Source organism: Octopus bimaculoides, chromosome 3 (genome assembly GCF_046866305.1).
Source record: "Octopus bimaculoides isolate indiv1 chromosome 3, ASM4686630v1, whole genome shotgun sequence".
Taxonomy (NCBI): Eukaryota; Metazoa; Mollusca; class Cephalopoda; order Octopoda; family Octopodidae; genus Octopus; species Octopus bimaculoides.
The window spans coordinates 166,283,658-166,302,217 of record NC_142930.1 but is presented as its reverse complement, the minus strand read 5'-3'; the positions used below and the strand labels follow the sequence as shown (position 1 = coordinate 166,302,217).

Sequence of the window (18,560 nt, the reverse complement as noted above, 5' to 3'; positions counted from 1 at the left end):
CTTCTATCTCTAAAGGATGAAAAATGGTTAGAAATTCTAGTGGATAAAGGTGTAGAGGAAGAACCTACGTAAAAGTGAGTGTTTTGGGGAGTACTAACTTGACATTGGTAGATAGTGTTTCTGTTTCTGAGTCTCACATTTTCACTTAAAAAACTAATTCTTTTGGAATTGACTTCTGAAATAATGATTTTGTTGTTATGACTATTACTATTATGTGTCGTGTTATTAATATTGTTCCCTATATTATTATTATTATTGTTATTTTGGTAAGGGTTAATAACGTTTGGTTCAATGATATTACTGTTTGAACTCTCTAGTGGATGCAAAAGCCTCATATTGTGTGCAGATATTATCTGTGAAATGTTCTTCATGTTAGAGAAACCGAATCTAACCTTGTGTGTATTTATGACTTGGGAGTAATGAGAGTGTTTAGGAAAGTTCTTCTTTATAGCGTTTTGGAACTGGGATACCAAGTTTGATTTTACATTTTTACTGTAAGGAAGAACTACCCAGACATATTTATTAGGTTCTGGTTTAGAATGTTTTCCGGTATTGTTTATAAATATTCTTAGTTTATTATTATCATTGAGACAGGGTTTTATTTGACTTTTATTTCTCTTATTTCGTGGAAGGATGTTAATCTTGTTGCTATCATTAGGTAATTTATGGTTGTGGTTGTCTTCGTATTTATTGTTATTATTTAAATTAAAAGCTTTATCATTATAACTATTTCTATTAAAAATATTATTATTAATATTATTATTACTCATATCGGTTTCATAATTGGAATCTATATAATTAACCTTTTCTCTGTAACCTGCTTTTGATAAAGCTGAATTGTAAAATTCGGCCTCCTTATTGAAGATGCATTCATTCGTAGAAAGATTAGAGAATTAACATTGCTTGTTTTCACCTTTTCGATATTAGTGAAGAATTTCACTGGAAAAGTAGATATAAGATTGCCAAGATTTTGTCTCTCTCATCAAAGATCAGTGGCTATCGAACGCCAACGAAGGGAAATAACCCTGAAACCCGGGTCCGTTCGTGCTACGGATCATGATGGGAGGGATAACTTCCCTTGGCAAACAAGACACAGTAGTGTGTCGATAAGCCAGCTGGAGGAGATGTCCTCCTGGGGCTAAAAGCAACAGTAACATCCACCCCTAGGGGTCAGCCACACTTAAGTGGCAATATACTACATTTTATCGTGCAGTTACTGTTAATACTTCATTTAGAGAATTAACATTGCTTATATATATATATGTGTGTGTGTGTATACATATTTAGGGTATTGTATAAAATAGAGGTGTTTTAACTGATTTTTCTGTGTACATATACGCATTATCATTTATATTTTCACTCTTACCCTTGTTTTTACTCTTATCAATATTATTTTTTTTTAAATATATAAATATGCATTTACGTATGATTTTTTGGATGTATATACATTTTTGTATAAAAATGTATTTATTAAAACATAGGTTTGTTTATATGTTCAAATATGAATGTACTTGTGAATAAGTATGGGAGCATATTTGTGTAGATGTATTTTTTATTTTAAAATAAAATATAAGTAAACATTTAGATGTTTGTGTATGTGTAAATATAAATGTGTGTATATGATTGCGTATACAAGTTTATGTGAGTGTATATGTCCACATGTGTATGTATGTGTGTATGTATATATATATATATATATATATATATATATATATATATATATATATATATATATATATGTGTGTGTGTGTGTCTGTGTATGTATGTGTATATATATATAGATATATGTGTATGTGTGTATATATATATGTATGTGTGTATGTATATATATTTTTATATATATATATATATATGTATATGTGTATATATATATGTGTGTATATATGGGTATATATGTGTGTGTGGATGAGTGTATCTGTGTGTATGTAGGTATACATGTATACCTGGGGGGGGGGTACGTATGTTTGTAAGTATATATATGTGTGTATATGTGTACATATCTACGTATATGTAAGCATATATAATTGTGTATGTATTTGTATAAACCCATATGTATGCGTTATTAGGTTCTGTATGTAAGTACATATTTCTATATGTATATATGTATGTATGCGTGTATGTGTGTTTATGTATGTATATGTATGTGTACATGTGTATATGTGTATGTGTATATATGTGTATGTGTGTGTGTGTACACATATATATATATATGTGTGTGTGTATACATACACATATATATGGATATGTGGATGTATGTATATGGGTATGTGTATGTATGTATATATGAAAACACTTGAGTTATTTTTCTTTTATATATATATATATATATATATATATATATATGTATTTGTATGTATGTATGTATGTATGTGCATGCGTGTGTTTACGTATGTATACATGTATGTGTATGTATATACGAATCTGTTTATTTGATTAGGTAATAGGCGTAGATGTATAGCTATGTGTATGTGTATGAGTCTATTTCTATTTATACATGTGTGTATATATGAATGGATACATATGTGTATATGGGGACATGCACACATGTGTATATTTGTATATGCGTGGGTACGTATGTGCATATGTATAAATGTGGACGTATGAGTGTATATATATATGTGTGTGTATATATATGTATATATATATATATATACAAGTGCACATATGTATGTATATGTATATACATATATATATATGTGTGTGTGTGTGTGTGTGTGTGTATCAGTATGCATGCATGTGTGTGTTTGTGTATATGTATTTATGTATGCAATTATAACATGCGTTTTCTCCATTCCTTAAATTCTTAAATATACTCAAATACCCAAAATTTCAAGGAGTTCCTGCCTTAAAAACAGGAACTAAACCAGTTATTTTGTGTTCTTTGCTACATTGGATTCTATTAAGCCATTTATTCTATCAGAAGAATTTTTATTCATTAAGATAGAAGAAATACACATAATTATATATATATATATATATTTCTTGTTGAAAAATTGAAATTTTACAAACAAATTTTTTTCAGAATCGTAATCTTCGTATTTTCTACGTATTTCGCAAAAAAAAAAGATTTCCGTAAAGAGTGAAAAATGAAGTGGAGTGGGGGGAGGGATTTAAAATTTTGAAAATGCGATTTTTGAAAAAAAGTAGTATTCCGTAAAAAAAAAATCAATATACATTCATTTTATCCGAAGTTATGACCCCAGGGTCGTCTGCACGCATGTTTTTTTCATATTCGTTTTCCATACACTTGTTAACCCCCCCCCCCCCCAGGCTGGTTAATTTTTTTTTTGTTTTTTGCTTTGTTTCCGGGTGAAGGTCTTTATATGGTTTCTAGCAGGTCTAACTACCATGTCAAAGGTTCCCCTTGTTGGCACAGTCACAGAAGGTCACATCAAACAAACTGGTCCTTGCTCAGAGAAAGAATTTATTCTCAATCCAGTTCTTGCAATGAAAGTAAATGGGATGAATCACAAGTGTCAGATGAAAATCATGTTTGTTTTTGTTTTAGTTGGTTTATCGGGGCAATTTAAAGGGGACAAAATCCCGTTTCTTTACTGTTTTTACCTTCTGGTGATGCTGATATGTCTTTCATCTCTGTCCGGCAGAACTGAACAAATACACACACACACACACACACCATCGCATACGTATACAAGTTATATATATCTATCATCATCATCATCATTTAACGTCTGTTGTCCAGGCTGGCATGAGATTTTCCCTTTCATTCGCTCTAATTTAGAAACAGTCTCCTCTTTGCATCTGTTCTCTAAGATAGCAAGTGCTTGCTTTTCTTCTATAGAATAATTTCCATACGTCACAGCATTAAAAATAAAATCTCATAATTACCGGGCGCCTACAGCTAATTACCGTGATTAACATATGTCCTATTTTTATTATCCAAATGTATATCTTAACGAAAGTGAACGTTTGAAGCACGCGTTTGTGCTAATTTTACTTGCTTCTTAATTTCTTTTGCCTCGTTGTGTCGTTATATGTGCTTTAAGATGCTCCCCCCCCCCTAATTTTCGTACATGTACTATACAGTTACTGATTCCCATCCACACCCGTTTATTCCAACCCACCCGCTCATTCCAGCCCCCGCTCCTCAGTAAATAACTGGGTTTAAAAGAAATCAAGGGAGACTACCTAGAAGATTTTAAAATTTTTTGCAGTTACCCTTATACAATTACCGATTTCCCAGCGCCACTGTTTATTCCAACCCACCCGCTTATATGAATTTAAGCAAATGTCCAACCCACTTGCTTATTCCCCCTCCTCCTCTCGCTATTATTTGGGACCCAAGAATAGGTATACAAGGTCTTCAGGCAAGCGTAGTTTCACCTGTGCACCCACGGGTGACACCAGACTTCACCCAAATATAAGTACTGAATAATCTTTTTCCTGACAGTCAATATTAAATGTGTGTGTGTGTGTGTGTGTGTGTGTGTGCCGGGTGTATTAGCAAAATTGTCCAAATTTTAGATTCAGCTTCGAACTTTTGTATCTCAGGAACACTTAAAGATAACTTAATGGAATTCTCAGAGGTTTTTCCAACACTGTTGGACTTTACGTTGAGCAAGAAAAAATTATTGTTGTCCAAGTTTACCAGAAGAATCGAGATGAAATTGGTCATGGACAAAAATGACATTTACACACGGAAAACATTAAAAAATGTAAGCATCTGTAAATTGTGTTCTGGTACCATGAGAAATGTTTCTATATTGCGACAGTTACAGAATACAGAAAGAAGTGTAAAACTGATAACCAAAATATCTCAGTTATGCAAACATAAACAGAATTAACATTTAGCCGTAAAATACATCGTACATATTCAAAGAACCTTCTCAGTTTAGTGGTATGGAACATTCTGGTATTCTTTTATTCTTTTACTTGTTTCAGTTATTTGACGGTGGCCATGCTGGAGAACTGTCTTTTAGTCAAAGAAATCGACCCCTGGACTGATTCTCTGTAAGTCTGGTGCTTGTATTATATCAGTCTCTTCTGCCGAACCGCTAAGTTACAGGGACGCAAAAACACACCAACATCGTTTGTCAAGCGATGGTGGTGGGAGGTGAAACTCATTGCCTTGGTAGGGTTTTTGCACCTGAAAAGGACATTTTTGACTCTTGCATGAAGGAGTGAATCTAGAACATGGCTGTTGCATCTGTTTGCCTGTGTATCTTCAGTGAAATTCTTCTCATCTGTATAAAGGATCATTCCAGGATTATGTTTCACTTTGTTCAAGATTATCTTCACCCTTTCCAACCTTCTAACTTTTTGTCCTGGAGTAACAAGGTACCTCACAGGTCTCGGTACAATTTCATTTTTGAAGTCTTCTGTCACCGTTTTTGGAACTTTCATAGTCAAAACTCCTCTCTTATGTATCAGACATCTTACAGATTGAGTTGGATCTCTTCTGATTGATTTCTTCAGCTCCTAATTCAAATGATGATCTCTCTTGCAGTTTATGACCTCCCAAACCAGTTTTCCTTTTCAAACTTATTCACAATTCTCTTGATGGTTCCTAAATAGACTTTGAAGATGGAAGCCAGAGAATGAATGGTGGTACCATTACCGAAGGCCTAGATGACCTTAGCCCTCTCAACATTGCACATTTGGGAAGATACGGTGAGGCTGGCACAAAACCATTTTAGCCTCTTCTCTTTCTAAACATCTCAATGACTGTTTCACTGATGTTTGTTGTTTTCTTTTTTTCCTCTTAACTGAATTGACAATATCAGCAAACATTATGTCACCACCACCACCACTACTTCCACTGCCAGCTTAGCCCTCACTTGCACCAAGCTTTAGTCTTCTTGGCAGCCATTCAGTTATAAAATAACAAGGCAGTGTCACAAAAAGGCACTCCCCAACTGGATGGGGTTGGGTTTATTGCATTAACATGTCCAACAGCAACATTGACACTATTAAAACTCTTACAAGTGAGGATGGTGGACTGGGTCATCAGCATGCTAGAAATAGCAACAACATTCCATCACATTATATTCTACCACCTTAAAAGTGTTGAATGTGCTGTCAACAGTGATAGCAGTTATACAAAAGGACAGGATGGTCATGGTTAGAAAACCTTTGATCTACTCAACCAGGACTGAAATGAAGCTAAAATCATCCAATGTGATTTATCCCTTTCTCATTTTTATATTCTGCTGAGCCCTCTTCTTTATAAATACCCCTAATAACTGCAGCCTTTTGGAACTACCCCAACCACTGCAATATTACCAATCTTGAAATCTTCATCATCATCATCGTTTAACGTCCGCTTTCCATGCTGGCATGGGATGGATGATTTGACTGAGGGCTGGTGAGCCAGAAGGCTGCACCAGGTTCCAATCTGATTTGGCAGGGTTTCTACAGCTGGATGCCCTTCCTAACGCCAACCACTCCAAGAGTGTAACGGGTGCTTTTATGTGCCACCGGCACGAGGGCCAGTCAGGCAGTACTGGCAACGGCCACGCTCAAGTGGTGTCTTTTATGTGCCACCTGCATAGGAGCCAGTGCAGCGACACTGGCAATGACCTCACTCAAATGTTTTTTCACATGCCAGTAAGCTGACGCTGGTAACAATCACGCTCAAATGATGCTTTTTACATGCCATCGGCATGGAAGCCAGTCAGCTGCTCTGGCAGCAATCACACTCAGATGGTGCTCTTAGCGCTCCACTGGCACGGGTGACAGTCATCTAATTTGCAAATTTGATTTGATTTCGATTTCGATTTCACTTGCCTTAACAGGTCTTCACAAGCAGAGTTTAGTGTCCAATGAAGGAAATGTACACATAAGTGGGCTGGTTGCATCCCTGGCATAGGCCACAGGTTACGGTCTCACTTGGCTTGCTGGGTCTTCTCACACACTGCATATTTTCAAAGGTCTCGGTCACTAGTCATTGCCTCAGTGAGGCCTAATTTCTAAGAAAGTACTGTGACTTAAGGAAATTTGGATTTTCATTTATGTCATAAGACTTGAATATCAGCCTTGTTGGTTACAATATTATCAGTGGACCAATCACTGACAACAGCAGTAATAAAGGGGAAGTGTGTTTAACTCATCACAGAACAATTATCTCAAAAGGCTTTGTAAAACATTGATTTCTTTTCAGTTGGAGTAAATTTTTGTTCATCCATGTTCTGTGGGAAGCACACCTCAGTTTTGCTGTCCCGAGTTGGGGTTTGGTCATAAAATAGGTCAAGGTTGGGGCTGTTGTTTTTGTTATGTTCTTGATTTTAATGTGATCAAGATAAATATGAGACACGTAAATGGACTTTCAAACAATATGATTCTAAATAGCCAACACCCCAGCAAAAATTAAGCCTAATGTAAAGGTAAATAATAGTAATTAACACAAAGTATTTAATTGGTATTTATGCTATCCTACCACTGACCATACTGCTCCCCCCACCCCAAACATAAATATCCTCAATATTTGATTCCAAAGCAATTATCAAGTTAACTAATTAATAGTTTTTTTGTTTTTTTTTTTAACTTTCTGTTGCTGTTTCACTCATCCAACTCATTTCCAGTGGAATTGTTTGTGCTGACCAGCATATGGTCCCCTATCTAATTTACCAAGGTCGTTTAGCTCCTTCTTTTTAATTGTCTTCTTTTACTTCCTCTTTTTCCTCTGCTCTTTTTTCTTTCTCCTCCTTATTCTTATTCTTCCTATCCTTCTTCTTGATTCCCCCCTCCCCTACATTATCCCCATCCCCCTTACTCGTCTTATATACTCTTTACTCTTTCACTTGTTTCAGTCATTTGACTGCGGCCATGCTGGAGCACCGCCTTTAGTCGAGAAAATCGACCCCAGGACTTATTCTTTGTAAACTTTGTACTTATTCTATCAATCACTTTTGCCGAACCGCTAAGTTACAGGGACATAAACACACCACCATCGGTTGTCAGCCGATGTTGGGGGGACAAACAGAGAGACACAAACATATACACACACATACTTATATATATATATATGTGTGTATATATATATATATATATATATATATATATATACACACAACAGGCTTCTTTCAGTTTCCGTCTACCAAATACACTCACAAGGCTTTGGTCGGCCCAAGGCTATAGTAGAAGACACTTGCCCAAGATGCCACGCAATGGGACTGAACCCAGAACCATGTGGCTGGTAAGCAAGCTACTTACCACACAGCCACTCCTGCGCCTATGGCTAAACCTTTTTACAAAAATCTTTTTGTTCATTTACCTTGCTTTCAGCCCATGTCTATGTCATAAACAATGTAGTTTTAATCTTTTGACATCTTCTAGCATGTGGAACTACCATATAGTTTTGCCCTTATTATAATTTTTATAAAAGAACTACATATTCTGTTTGTATATATATATATATATATATATATATATATCATCACCATCAAAGAGAGACAGACAACACTAAAGTGACAGGGGATACCCTCTTTCAGTTTAGTGATGTCTATAAATTTGCCTGTAGGTCATTAGATTGCTAATAAGTCACCCATATTATCTATATATCATCATCATCATTTAACGTTCATTTTCCATGCTGGCATGGATTGGATGGTTTGACTGGGGTCTGGCAAGCCAGGGATCTGGCAGTGTTTCTACAGCTGGATGCCCTTCCTAACGCCAACCACTTCGACAGTGTAATGGGTGCTTTCTACGTGCCACCAGCACAAGAGCCAGAGGACTGGCATCGACCACAATCACATGGTGCTTTTTACGTGCCACCGGCATGGAAACCAGTCAAAGCGGCACTGGCATCTGCCACGTTCGGATGGTGCTTTTTACGTACTACCGGTACAGGGGTCACATCTACAATTTCCATTTGATTTGATTTTGATCTGAAAATCCCAACTTTTCCAGATTGTCACCTGGGCATTTACTAACAAAACCAAATGCACCAGTTATTGCTGTAGACGAGAATTTAGAATCAAAGTATAGGGTCTGTAAGTTTGGAAACAGTTGTCCATAAATATGCACCTTGTTAATTTTGGAAGAGATATTCTCATCTGAAAGGCAACTGACCTCTATGACAGCGCATCACTTTTCTCTTCTGTCTCAAATAACTATATCAGGTCTGTTATGTTTGCACTTGGTAGAAGTTTGGATGTGGACATTCCATAATTATTCTTTGACATGTATGTATTGCATAGTAGAGATGTTGTTTATATTCATCCCGGGGCCAGTCTTGTCTGCAGATGGTATGGCATATTGTTTTGGCAACAATGTCATATAAAAGTGGAAGGTTGTGCCTTGATGACATATTTGAGCTGCTGCTGATTACTAAGAAATGTCTTCTGCAGAACACTGACATTTTGTTTGCATTTTGGAATTTGAACAGCTTTACTTTTTGTTTGTTTGTTTGGAATTTTAAGGCTATCTCCTGCTCTTGGATTGTAAAAGCATATCGTTCTAGTCTGAGAAAGGCCACACTTCATCTCAATATTGTTGTCCTCATGTAAGTGGTAGTGGTCAGCTATGGAAAATGCTTAGCGGCTTTTTGTCTGTCTTTTTGTTCTGAGTTTATATTCTTCTAAGGTTGGCTTTGGCTTTCATCCTTTGCAGTTGATAAAATAAGTACCAGTAATGTATTGGGCATCAGTGTAATTGGCTTCCCCCTCCCCTCAAAAACTGCTGACCCTCTGTCAAAAAAATTTGAAACTAATATTGTCCATTATTTACCTTATTTACATGTGATGGATATTTGTCCTCATCTTGTTTGTTATTAACACAACGTTTCGGCTGATATACCCCCCAGCCGTCTGATAATTACCAGACGATTTCTGTTCAAGTCTAACCATTTTAAGTCATAATGGAAATGCGACCTATGTCGCAAATAGACATACGAGTATTGTATAAATTTTATACAATAATCTCTCAACCATCACAGGTGTTACATTCCCAAAACCCCTGCGATAGGTGAAAATCCACAAAGTAGAAACAGTACTGTACTGTATATATTTTTATTTTATTTTTATTATTTGTATATATTTATTTTATTGTAAATGCAAAACACCACCACACACTCGCCTCCTGAGTTTCGTTTTCCATTCAGTCTGTGTGATTCTTTGTTTACTCATCTCTGGTACACTACGTATTTTCTTTTGGTATATTTTAATTAACGTGTTATACAGTGCAGTACTGTACTGTATTTCTCTTTATTCATTTCTTAATGTTTAGGTGTGATAATGCTTATTCTACCACAGAAATAATCAAAATCTAAACAAAATACCTATCGGCCACAGAAACCCTTGACATACTGACAACTCCACAAACACAGTCACAGGCAGAATTTCCCACATACGTACTAGATATATATATGTATTTGTGTGTGTGTGTTGGTGTATTTGCGTCCCCCGTAACTTAGCAACTCAGCAAAAGAGACCGATAGTATAAGTACTAGGCTTACAAAGAATAAGCCCTGGGATCAATTTGTTCAACTAAAGTTAGTGCTGCTCCAGCATAGCCACAGTCAAATGGCTGAAACAAGTAAAAGAATATATATATCATCATCATCATCATTTAACGTCCGTTTTCCATGCTGGCAAGGGTTGGACGGTTTGACTGGGGACTGGCAAGCCAGGAGGCCGCACCAGGCTCCAATCTGATCTGGCAGTGTTTCTACAGTCGGATGCCCTTCCTAATGCCAACCACTCCATGAATGTAGTGGGTGCTTTTACATGCCACTGGCATGGCAGCCAGTCAGGCGGCACTGGCATTGGCCACATTCGGATGGTGCTTTTTATGTGCAACCAGCACAGGAGCCAGTTGGGGCAGTGGGGTTGACATCGACCATGTTTGGATGGTGCTTTCTACGTGCCATAAATGTATGTAATTGTGTGTATGTGTGTATATATATATATATATATATATGTTTGTAAAATGTGATAATTTGTTTTAACCTATTTTATGAATTCTTTTTCTTTTCTCTTTTTTGCAGCAAAGACAAAAAAATGGTGGTACGGTGCAGGATTTCAAGAAACACAAGTTGTGTGATCGGACTAGGCCTCTCTATTTTCACATTGTTGCTGTGGTCTTCATTTGCTCATTTTCGGCACTCATTGGCTGAATATAAGCAGAAAATGTCTTTGACAGATCTAAAAGCCCTTAATGAAATGTTACAAGTTTTTACCAAAGCTGCTGATAAAGCTAATCTCACTTATTTTTTATATGCTGGCAGTCTTCTGGGTTCGTATCGCCACCATGGTATCATTCCTTGGGACGATGATGTCGATATAATGATGAACTCTTCACAGAAAGGAAAAATTATCGAGACTTTAAAGAAATTTTCTCCAACTTACGGCTTATACATACATCCAAGAAATCAGTGGAAGTTCTATTATGCTAACACAAACACACTTTTGCATAAACCATTCCGATGGCCATATATTGATATATTCTTCTTCCAAGAGGACGACGAATACATCTGGGATGAAATTCCTACTTTTAAATCTTCCTACACTATAAAGAAATCCAGTATATTCCCTTTGCAACGGCGCCCATTTAATGGTTTCATGTTGTGGTCACCCTGCAATCCTGTAGAAAATCTTTTGTTTTATGACATCGAGAAATGTGCAGCAAGTTCTTATAATCATGATATCGAAGAATGGAAACCTGTATATACCTGGGCTAAAGTCCAGTGCACACAACTGATGGACACGTTTCCTTTTGTTTGGCGGATAAAAATCACAAATGGCTGGGAAGAAGTCTTGTGGAATTCGTCTGTAAGACAAAGCACTGTAATTGTACCAGATAGCTGTTAATCCTTTCCAGAAAGCTATGGTACCCTCTTAACACATACATTATGATATACCTGGGGTTTCAAGTACATCATCAAACGTCTGTGTGAGTGTATATATTAAATAAAAACACTTTGTCTCAGCTCCACGTTAATGTGTCAACGACGTAGAACATCTCCACACCATCAGATTCTGAGAGACAAAGTGAAGTGAATTTTTTAAAAAAATTTTACATGTCACCTGGGTAAGAATATATAGGTTTCCATTGGTTAGTTATAATCACGCAGGTGTTTCTGCTGTCATAGCAACATATGTTATTTTTTATATATATATATATATATATATATATATATATATATATATATATATATATATATATATATATATATACACACACACACACACACACACCCTACACCGCAGGTGTAACTGTGTGGTAAGAAGCTTGCTTCCCAACCATATGGTTCCGGGCTCAGTCCCACTGTGTGGCACTTTGGGCAAAGTGTCTTCTACTATAGCCTTCGGCTGACCAAAGCCTTGCGAGTGGATTTGGTAGACAGAAAATGAAAGAAGCCTGTCGTGTGTGTTATATATATATATATATATATATATATATATATATATATATATATATATATATATGTGTGTGTGTGTGTATATATCGTTGTGTGTTTCTGTTTGTTTGTCCTCCACTACCTCTATTGCTTGACAACTAATGTGGATGTGTTTACATCCCCGTAACTTAGCTGTTCAGCAAAAGAGACCAGTAGAATAAGTACTAGGCTTGTGAAGAATAAGTCATGGGGTCGATTTGTTCGACTAAAAGGTGATGCTCCAGCATGGCCGCAGTCAAATGACTGAAACAAGTAAAAATATATATATATATATATATATATATATATATATATATATATTTAGATTTAGATTACAGGTAGTGTTAACCTCATGAAGGGATGGTTTCATCCAAGGAAATACTAGTTCAATACCCAGTATTTTGGGGGAAATTAAATTCCTTAAAATAATAGGTATATATATATAAAAATATACAGTTCTACATTTAAGAGATGAGGAATTATGTACATTATTTATATTTGACGGATATTTGTCCTCATCTTGTTTGTTGTGAACACCACGTTTCAGCTAATATACCCTCCAGCCTTCATCAGGTGTCTTGGGGAAATTTCAAACCTGGGTTCTCATTCCTAAGGTATTTCTTTCTATGTTGTTATTATTATTATTATTATTATCATTATTATTATTATTCAGGTCACTGCTTGGAATCTTGGGGTTAGTAGCCCATGCTCTTAACCACTACACCAGGTTCGAAATTTCCCCAAAACACCTGATGAAGGCTGGAGGGTATATCAGCTGAAACGTGTTAACAACGAACAAGATGAGGACAAATATCCATCAAATATAAATAATGTAAATAATGTACATAAGAACAAACTTTATATTCATATGAAAGAAGTAAAAGAAAATGAAGATTGGGGAGTTAATAATTGTTTATTATTAACTTCCCAATCGCTTATTTTCTTTTTCTATTATAAAGTTGAAATTTACAGAAAACAAAAGACGAAGACAGATACAAGAACAAGAAGCAGGTGGATTAGGTTAATGCTCCGTATTAAACTAATACGACTACTTGTTGTCCCTCCCTACACCTGTCTTCGTCTTTTGTTTTCTGTAAACATGAGCAATATATTACATACAATATATTAATCCGGTCTGACTAAACTTCCTACTCTATTGGACTCCTACCTTAGTTACTTCCCGAACTACCTTTACCCCCCCCCCCCCCATCCACCTAACCAGCACTCCCCCACATTACCATTGGATCTTTCTGCTCCTTCGAACTCTACTTCCATGGATCTTACTGGCTGTTTTTATTTATACACACACACACACACACACACACACATATATTTATAAAACATCTAAGGGTATATTTTTGTTCCCCCTGAAGAGATTATGCTCAGAAATATAAACTTAATATTTAATTAATTTCACTGTGTATAATTGAAACAGTCGTAAGGGATAATGTTGTTGACAATAAACTCTTATTAACTTCACAATGTCCATTTTCTTATTTTGTATGAATATAAACCACAGGTTTTTATATACATACCTATTATTTTAAGGAAATCAATTCCCTGCAAAATGCCAGGTATTGAACCAGTATTTCTTTGGATGACATCCCTTTATGACGCTAACATAACCACTAACTGAATTATATATATCATCATCATTGTTCAATGTCCACCTTCCATGGGTGGGACATATATATATATATATATATATATATATATATATATATATATACACAAACACACACGCACATACATATATATATGCAAATCTAATGGAGGCCTCAAAAGACATTTAATCAGAACTTCACTGCAGCTCTTGGTGGTCCAAATCGGTTATGCAATCTATAAATTTTACAGTTTGGTTTTTGTTCTTTAACTTTGATTGGGAAGATTTTTTTTAAAGATTCCTTAACTTTTCTGGAGAACTTTCTCCACATTTGTCGGTGGCGGTTGTCAAACTGATCTCAGGTTGTGTTGTGTTGCGTGATTCTGTATATAAGAGATTTGGGTGTGTCCGGGGTGGGGGTCGGGGTTTCTTATTAAGTGTGGGAGTGAAGGAGTGTGGATGAACAAGAATATGTATATATGTGTGTGTGTGTGTGTATATATCTATATATATATATATGTGTGTATATGTATATATATTTATGTATGTGTGTATATATGTATCTATGCACACATATATATATGTATGTACATATCTATAAACTGTTGTGAAACAGAAATGAAAACATGAACATTTGCTGGAAGTGAGTCTTGGTATTTCCAGATTCCGTTATTATCCAGTGACATTGTTTCTAAGGAACACCTCTGTGTGTAGCAGCCAATGGAAATGAACAACTCTGTTAGCACTTGTTACTGCAATCTCTCATTGGTCAATATAGCTTCTTCTACATTAAGTTATTTGTTGACCTGCCTTAGACGTGTTCCTTGATTTCTTCATTGTTTTTATTGTTTGTGTGTGGTGGAGGGGTTTCTCTCCTGTTATTTTCGGGCTGTTTCATTTCTCCTGTCTTCTTCTCCACATCAAACAATGATATCACTGCAGCAGTGACAACATGGACAATGTTTACAAATAATAATAATAATAATAAAGACTTACAAAACAAAAAACTATATGTACTAACAGAACTAATTTGTGTCTCTGCTCTAACATAAACATCAATACAAACTTTTACCAAAAATCTCCATCAGCAACATCATAATCATCATCATCATCATCATCGTTATAACATTCTCATCATTTTCAATGTTTCTGAAATCTATTCAGTTTTTTTTCTTTTTCTTTTTTTTTTTTTGTCTTTTCTTATATTCCAACCCTCTTCCAGCATCTCAAGCTACCTTTTACTGCAAATTGAGTCCACAAAGACAGAGAACCAAAATGGCACCGGAACCAAACAGTCTGTCGTATATAATTTACAGTCATATATTCTTATTACAATATGGTTGTGGCTCTATTGAGTTGGATTACCAACTCAAGGTTTGTATGTTGAAGTCAAGCTTGGGTGTTTTGCTGATAATATGAAAGAGATACCTGAAGACCCTAGAGATCTCACTTCATGCTAATCCATTCCTAAAGAACAACTCATTGCTAATAAGAAAATAACTTTCCACTTTCTGCAGCAATTAAGCAGTTACACTGTTGATATTCCTTGTAATTAGCACCAATGTACTCCCAAAGTGTGGACCACACAGACATGCTTTTTCTACTACTACTACTACTACTACTACTACTACTATGGCCTCAACTTCTTAGTGCATTGGTCAATATAGCTTCTGTATTAAGTCAGACATACTGGCTCATTCATCTGTCCTCTGTTGTGACAGGCTGTCGATATTTCTGGGTAAGGAATCAACTTGTAGCCAGCCATGCTTATGACAGATAAATGATATCGAAAATACTAGTGCTGGCTCAGAGAACGGATCTTAATTATACAATTAACTCTTTCCATTATCATGTTTCATTTGAAATACAGTGTCTTTGTTTTACTTAATTTTCAAACTGATGAAAGAGCTAGTCAAATTATTTATTGCAATTAAGGTGAAGAATAAACATGAAAAACAGTCTGTACATATTTATTGACTGACTGTTGACTACTCATGAGTTTTCTATTTCCAACAATCACCCTCCTCACTAAACAAACTCAGTGGGGTTGCCAGTTTAGACACCGATAACCCGACCAGGTTGTACTGGGTTACATGTTACCAGTAGCACTCAAGAGTGACCTGACACCATTACAGAGTGTACTACGTGCTTTTTATGTAACCCCACTTTTTACAGGGCCCCAGCACAGGTATTTTTTATGTGGCACCAGCTTGCAATTTATATAATTAATTCCTCTCATTATCGTAATTGATGTTGGAACACAGTTTTTGTTTCAATTCATTTTGAAAATAATCATTTAGCATAACCTTTTTCATTATTATGCTAATGTTTCTAACATAAATTAGACTGGAATTTTAATTTAGATCTTTCTAAAACAGGGAATTTGTATCATAAAACAAGGGGCAGTTTCAGGTATGTTGAGGTTAAAAGGGCTGAAGAGGATTTGAAAAACTTATTTTTCAATTCAATTTCAAATTTTCCCGGTGATTAAGTCCAACATGTGTAGTATTTATTTTAAGACATGTTTGCGTTTACCTCATGTAGAATAGGAATTAAGCTTGTGGAATGGTTAAATATTGAAAATAGTTGATTGACATTCTTTCAGGGTTAACATGCAGTTTAGGGGTTTTAAAAAAATGAAAGTAAATTGACCAGGAATGAAATCTGGTAATTTTGTGTAAACAAGCTTTGACACAACCAATGATAGAAAATTAATGCCACCACTTCCCATTGGTTCTTTCTGTACAGCACAGTACTTGTGCAGGATTATTACATTGCTCACATGTAGCTGTGATGGCTGTCATGCATCGATATGCAAGCCATCAAATTGCTTTCTCAGTGGTGATGTTCATTGTTGGATTGAGGACTTGGGAGCGGTGTACTTCAGCTGCTGTTTCTAAATTACTTGACATCATTAGAAGATACTCTACAACTAGGTACCTGAGAATGCAGCATAACGAGGGAGTTTCATTAATAAAATTAAGGGATTTCACCAATTCTCTTTATGAAATTATAGGAAGTCCTTGTCACTTCTAATTTAATTTAATTTTTATTTTTTAACCCCAAAACTGCATGTTAACCTCCATTTGGTTTATGATCATAAATTGAAATACTGGGATGGGGGTCAGAATTGTAATGCCATATTTTTAACTGTGGAATCCCCACCCCAGCCACTCCTTCAAAAAATTGGAGTTGGGGCTGGGTTGGAATTCAATGCAAAGGAATATTGTTTTAAATAGTGATCGAATTATTTAGGAAATGAGTCAGAAATTTATACATATTCAAACTTAAAGCATTAATTTCTTAGGACCAGTCTTTGAAAATGTCCAAATATGCTCAACTGAACTTCCTTTTTTGATTAAGCTATAAAAAATATTTCAGAGCCATATGCATGACTGTGTGGTATGAAGCTGGCTTCACTACCATGTGATACCTTGGGCAAGCATCTTCTACTACAGCTTTTGAGCTGACTAAAGGCTTGTGAGTGGATTTGGAAAACAGAAACTGAAAGAAGCCCATAGTATGTATGTGTGTGTGTGCTTTTGTGTTTGTTTTCATCTCCATGACTTAGCTGTTTGACAAAAGAGACCAATAGAATAAGTACTGGGGGTTGATTCATTTGACTAAAAATTCTTCAAGGCAATGCCCCAGCATGGCCACAGTCAAATGACCGAAACAACAAAATGATACAAGAGGTGTAGCTGCCTAGCAATTGATTTGATCTGAGTGCATGAGTTGAAGCTAAAATAATTACAGCCTGGAACACTGTTCACTTGAAATAATAAAAAAAACGATTATTTAAGCAAAGTTAATAGTTTTTGTGCTTTTCTGTATGGTTAATACAGTTTTGCAAGCTGTAATTGTTATGTATAAAAAAGAGAATATTATACGAAACCAATGTGCTACCTCAATCAATAAAAGGAGTGGATTACCTTTCACACTTCCACATTATTCCATTCATTTGAATTGCTATCCATTAATCTCACAGAATCTTATCTTTTTTATTTTTTCCTCCTTCCATTTCATCAGAATGGAGCAGTGAGCTGGCAGAAACGTTAGCATTGCCAGGCGAAACGCTTAGCAGCATTTCATCTGTCTTTACGTTCTGAGCTCAAATTCCGGTGAGGTCGACCTTGCCTTTCATCCTTTCAGGGGTCGATAAATTAAGTACCAGTGAAACACTGGGGTTGATGTAATCGACTATCCCCCTCCCCCAAATTTCAGGCCTTGTGCCTAGAGTAGAAAAGAATCATTTCTGCATCAAACAAAATGTTCAGTGGTTTTCCTTTCGGCTCTTTACATTCTGAGTTCGAATCCTACCTTTCATCTTCACATCCTGGGGTTGATGTAATTAATGTGCTCCCTCCCCTCATGTTGCTGGCCTTGTGCCGAAATTTGAAATAATTACTTCAACAATAGACCTCTCTTTACCTTCTGAGTTTGAATTCTGCTAGGATTGATTCACTTTTCAAGTACCAGTCATTAACTGCAATCAATGCAGTTGACTTATCTTCTCACTCTAAACACTGCTGACTTTGTGCCAAAATTAGTGATAATTATTTACTCGGAATAAATGGATTGTATATTTCTATTTTACCATTACTAACACTGTTTTTG

At 35.8% G+C, this 18,560-nt stretch overlaps 1 protein-coding gene across 1 annotated transcript in view; it reads left to right on the top strand.

Annotated features, from left to right (window-relative positions):
* Positions 1–12,055, top strand: part of LOC149136840 (uncharacterized) — a 28,086-nt gene extending 16,031 nt beyond the window's left edge. Inside the window, exon 2 of the mRNA XM_052965981.2 lies at positions 10,949–12,055. Coding sequence (XP_052821941.1) covers positions 10,962–11,771 — 810 coding nt within the window. The 5' untranslated portion in view covers positions 10,949–10,961 and the 3' untranslated portion in view covers positions 11,772–12,055. The remainder of the gene's footprint in view (positions 1–10,948) is intronic.
* The last annotated feature ends 6,505 nt before the right edge of the window (positions 12,056–18,560 follow it).